The sequence below is a fragment of the Austrofundulus limnaeus genome, unplaced genomic scaffold, assembly GCF_001266775.1.
Source record: "Austrofundulus limnaeus strain Quisiro unplaced genomic scaffold, Austrofundulus_limnaeus-1.0 Scaffold496, whole genome shotgun sequence".
In the NCBI taxonomy this organism is placed as follows: domain Eukaryota; kingdom Metazoa; phylum Chordata; class Actinopteri; order Cyprinodontiformes; family Rivulidae; genus Austrofundulus; species Austrofundulus limnaeus.
Window position 1 is genome coordinate 179965 of NW_013952898.1, and position 5843 is coordinate 185807.

At 38.9% G+C, this 5843-nt stretch overlaps 1 protein-coding gene across 1 annotated transcript in view; it reads left to right on the forward strand.

The window, feature by feature from the left end:
* The window catches only part of LOC106530164 (membrane-associated guanylate kinase, WW and PDZ domain-containing protein 3), a gene marked incomplete in the record, with an annotated part of 125785 nt that overhangs the window by 78925 nt on the left and 41017 nt on the right, over positions 1-5843 (forward strand). Inside the window, 1 exon segment of the mRNA XM_014025745.1 lies at positions 4929-5129. Coding sequence (XP_013881199.1) covers positions 4929-5129 — 201 coding nt within the window.

Here is a 5843-nt window from a genome sequence, read left to right on the forward strand (position 1 = left end):
TATCCATCCATCCATCCATCCATCCATCCATCCATCCATCCATCCATCCATCCATCCATCCATCCATCCATCCATCCATCCATCCATCCACCTTCTCCACAAGTGTTGGAACAGCAAGTCAAATATCGTACTTTTTCAGATTGAACAGGAGAAAAGAGTTCAGAATGTCAGCTTTTATTTCCTGGTATTTACATGTAGATGTGTTAAAACAGGATATATCAGTTTGTTTTACACCACAGCATTTTTAGGTGAGCGAAACTATTGGAACATATGACTGACAGGTGTTTCTTATTAACCAGGTGTTGCCTTTAAAGTTGATTGTTCAAACATTAAATAGCTCTGCATGACTAGTCTACTTTTTGGCCTGGGTTTAAACCTATAAAGTAGGTATTTCTTGTTAAAGRCACATGAACACCAGACAGCTGTYTATGGGAGAAAAACAAGCCGTTTTGAAGCTGAAAAGAAGGAGAATCAATCAGGGCCATTGAAAAACATTGGRCATAAGCAAGCACAACAATTTGAAATRTCYTGAATTAGAAAGAAACTCCTGATGTACWGAGCAACAGATGTCCARCAGGTCGGCCAAGGAAAACAGTAGTTGATGACAGAAATATTGTAAAGAAAAACCCCAAAACATCAGTAAGTGACATCACCAACAACYTCCACAGTTCAGGGGTGAAGGTACTACAATCCACTGTTGGAAGAAGACTCAGAGAGCAGAAATATAGAGGCCATAGACAAAGATGCAAACCACTCATCAGTAACAAGTACTGTATCAGAAGACCAGACTGAAACTTGYAAAGAARTWYAGAGATGAGCTGCAAAAGCTCTGGAAGACAATCTTATGAACTGATGAGACCAAGATTAAWTTCTACCAAAGTGATGGAAAAACCAAAGTGTGGAGAAAGAAAATAACTGCTGATGATCTGAAGCACACAAGCTCATCTGTGAAGCACGGTGCAGGTAATGTCGTGGCAGCTTCTGGGACAGGCTCATTAACATTTTTTGATGATGTAACTGATGATGGCAGCAACAGAATGAATTTTGGAGCATATGGAAACATTTTATCTGCCAATTTACTGAGAAATGCATCCAAACTAATCGGGAGTACCGGTAATCTTATCATGCAGCAGGACAATGACCCAAAATATACAGCCAACAAAAGAAAGGACTTCATCAGGGGGTAAAAAAGTGGAAGGTTTTAGATTGGCCAAATCAATCACCTGACCTGAACCCAATAGAGCATTTCACCTCCTGAAGAGGAGTCTGAAGGGAGAAACCTGAAAGAAACAAGAACCGACAGAAACTGAGGGAAAAGCCTGGAAGAGCATCACAAATGAAGAATAGTTTGGTGATGTTGATGGGTCACAGGCTTGAGGCAGTCATTGCAAGGCTTATGCCACCAAATATTAAAGGTTATTTACTTGAAGATAATATGTAATCAAAGCTAAAGGCAATCCAACAAAATATTAGTGTGTGACCTGTTTTTGGTGGCAACGTTTTGTTTTGGCCAGACAGTGCACATTCATGCAGTAATGGCAACAAACCAAAGAAACTGTGACTTACAGAAGTATAGAGGTTTAATATTAGTAAATGTAGCCTTCTTTCACACCAAATAAGCAATAAACACTGACCCTGTATTGGGTTAACTATTTGCCTAACCTGGATGAAGACTTTCGCCTCTTTCTCAATACTCTGCGCTCTATGACTGATTTCACGGCTGWCGAAGTTTTATTTATTATGAATTAGTTCACAGAACATCACTTAAAAAATGACTAATCTCTGAAGCCGCCTGCTGACGGTGTGAACTTGACGGAGCAGTGTGAAGGCGCTCAGTCATACCTGAAGCAGGAGACAGTTTGACACTTGTCACTGTAACTCTTGCACTTGTGAAGCCCAGACRCAGTCATGTTAATCATGTTGCTCTTTTTTTAATCATTCACATTTATCAGCCAATGACTAGATAGTTATGCAAACCTAAAATCCCATGATGCGAGATGTGAGACAGCTGATCTGTGATTTCAAACGTCTATTTTCTGACTGAGTTTTCATAGCTGGGCTGAAGATGCAGGAGCTTAAACTATCATAATTTCTCCAACAGCACTCTTAATGTAGCACAGCGCATATCGATGTTACTTTACATACAAAGTTGGAAGAGGAAAATCTCCTTTTTTATTCTTAATGGAAGTGATTGAAAGATGTGAACGTTCACATGATCAATCAGCCAAGCTGCTCCTCCACCTCTTACTAATTTAACAACATTCTTCTGCTGAGTTATTTCCAGTAAAATGACATGCAGAAGGACACGCTGCTCCACAGCTCTGTGTTGCTCTTTGTAAACAAACACACCCACGAAGTTCTGACCAGTCCTACTCTGTGAGACACATAGGCCTACAGGACAGAGTTCTGTTCTAGCTCCCTAATGAGACTGGTGTCCCGACGTCTGTGAGTGTGGGAACTGCCAGAGATGAATCTCAGCACAGGACAAAGCCACTCAGAATCTAACAGGAAAGCTTTATTGATGCTCTGTTTCTCTCTACTCCTTCCTGTCCCATCAACCTCTCTACTTTTTCCTAATATAAACACTCTAATATGAGTGACTTTCTGTCTTCTTTAGAGAAAACTTAATTTGCACATCCTGCTGGCACTACAAAGGAAATTTGCAATGTAAGGTTTACTTGTAAAAAAAAWAATAAAAGTAGGAAGAATGTATTCCTGCAGTGAGAGCTACTGGTCGTCATTATTTTAGTCATTTTTGATATACTTCAGTGTATTTTAGGGTCTATTCAGGACGTCTATTCCAGGTAAGTCCTTTGGTCCACTTGTTTGGTCTGGATTAAAAACAGACTTAGGGCGTATTCACACCTGCACTGTTTGGTCCAATTTAATCGAACTCTAGTTCGTTTGCCTGGAAAGTCCGGTTCGTTTCTGGAGGTTTGAACGCGTAATCGAACTCTGATTCAGACCAAAAAAGCRTAMTCTGGTCCACCTGAAAACCTAGGTCTCAGTTTGATTGAAACGAACTCTGGTGCAGTTCGATTACATGTGTGAACACCAAGTGGACCAGAGACCGCTCCAAGAGCAGGAAGCGGACTATACCGCATGACATTCTGAGTAATAACAGTATTAAATTTACTTATATGGTGTAAAAACCTCGCTGGACGACTGTTTAAGGTGGACATCATGACTGTGGAGCTGGACGCGCTCCTACTCGATTAACACGGAGCTTCTTCAGCCGCCTTGTGTGCAAAACAACATTCTCCGTGGTTCCGCCTCATCTTCCTCTCATGCTGAGCTCATCGTTGAAGACTATTTGTTTAGCACATTTGACAAAAACAAAAAATAAACCCTATAACCACTAAAATGTAACGTTACTATTGTTTGTTTACATTTTGTGAAGAAGGAAGTTGCGCTCCATGTCGTCTTCTGAGGTTTTCATGTTGATTCCTTTAGTGGTTCTTTGTGCAGCGCCCCCACAGGTGAGGGCGGGAACAGGTTGTTTACAGGGTTTAGTTCGGTTGAGAAAGTGCAGTGTGAATTCAAACTGCACCAACAGAAAATGTAAACAAAGCTTGCAGTTTTGGTCCCCAATCGAACCGAGTCTACAGGACTATCAGGTGTGAATATGACCTTAATTTTTTTTTGTTGGTGTTTGGTGCAGTTTGCATTCACGTGCTTTTTTTGCGAGCTGACTATATAAATAAAGCCACTGTTCCCATTGGACAGAAATGCCGGGCACAGACCCCAAAAAAAGATGGTGCTGTTAATACAATTACAATACCATTTAAAATTTCAAGAGCAGCCCATTCAAAGACGGTTTCACGATGTTATACTTCTAAATTTTGGRCAGTGYTGGCAAATGTGTGCTGCAACCCAACGAAGACGAGATGCTCCACATTTCCTGACCCACAGCGGCCTATTGTTTGTAGCATAGTGGAAGGCTTAGCAACACTGAAGGGCTAGTTGTTACCATGATGCATAGCGATGGTGGCTCGTGAAGCCCAAAACAGCGCCTGTTTCCAGTAGTTGATTCGGGTTTGCATGAGTGTATTCACACCTGCAGAAAAGGTCCGGACAAACAAAGGAAACAAACTCTGGTCCTGTTTAAAGTGGACCAAACGGGTCAGGTGTGAATATACTGTAGAAGATGTTGATGATGGATGTGATTGTTTATTTTCCAACAGTCAATGAAATCATGTCACTTATGTGCATGGCATTGACCTACGACAAGAAGAACGGTGGATGACTTTGTAGTTTGAGTTGTGGGTTCTTGGTTTATTTTAAGCAGAATTGAAATAAGTTTTACATATTTGTAGTGCTTCTTCTTCTTCTTCAATAATAATAATAATAATAATAATAATAATAATAAATTATTATTATTATTATTATTATTATTGGAGCAAAGACTTGTACAGTAGATCAGTCTACTTCCAGCTGCATATGTTGAAGGATAGGACATTGACAACAGTGAGAGTTAAGTAGCTTGAACTTTAGCAGTGCAAATGCATTTTTAATAGGGGAGTTGCTGAAAGAGCATTCAAATTGCTTGGCTAATGAATATTTGTCACTAATGATGCTTTAATTACTTATATGTACTCTGAACCAGGAGTTCAAATGGACCAGAAGGACTATGAACAGCCAGTACAGGCAGTGTGAAAGCAAATAAATAAATAAATAAATAAATAAATAAAAAAGACTAAACCTCAACCAGTTAACAGTTTTTTGGACCATGGTGGTAAAAAGTTAATTAATTTAATTTTCTGTACATCAGCTTTTTGTTTTTGTAAATTAGAAACATAAGAATGATTTACAAATTCAATATTTCATTGAGTTTTAGAAAATGTTCTAGGTATGAGTGCACCAATAGACTTAGTAGTGCATGTTTTGCATTCCTTATTTTATACATCTCTTTTCATTTTCCTCTGCAGGAGACGATTCTGCTCAGGGAACACGGGGTTTTACAAAAGATCCCGCTCAGCTTCAGGGTTCCATCCTGCAGACAGCGCTTAGAAAAAGTCCACAAGGATTTGGGTTCACCATCATCGGAGGAGACCGCCCAGACGAGTTCCTCCAGGTCAAAAACATCCTCCCTGATGGACCTGCTGCACACGACAACAGGATTGCCCCGGGTAACTTTCCTCTCAGAAAAAATATTTATGAATGCATCCTCAGGTGTTTACAGCTGTTACAGGTCTGTCTGCTGAAAACGACAACCATCATATGAGAAGGAATTACCAGAAAAAAATCCAGGAGAAAAATTAAGTCTTGCTTTTGTTTGAAAAAAAAAAAAAACACTTTAACTGGTATACTGTAAACTTGGACATCACATAACTGGATCCCATATAAACATCAGGCTTTGTTATGAGCAACAATGAAAACTGGCTGAAAATGTGTCCTGTTTGTTGTTAAGTCAAGTTGTTTTAATTTTTATGATTAAGCTAGCAGCCATTGGTGGACACAGGTGGACATTTCATTAATTAAAATTTTATTATTTGTGATTTTATAAAGTGTGCAAATCTAGATGTGTGCTTAATTCTGATCTAAATGTCTCTGGTAGTTACTTGTAGTTTATGATTAATCTTAATATAATGCAAAGAAAAATGACAAACCATGAGTTTAGMCCAGTGGTTCCCAAACTTTTTATCTTCTGACCCACAAAATATCCATGGCAAAAACTTCTGACACCAAATATTATTGGTCTGAGTACACAAACTTTGTTAATAACCCTAAAAACACAGGCTTTTTGACAATCTAAACAGCTTGTACACAAATATAAATACTTATTTATACTTATTTTGTATTTTTGTAATAGTTATAGGGAAAATATTACAAAAGCAATTATT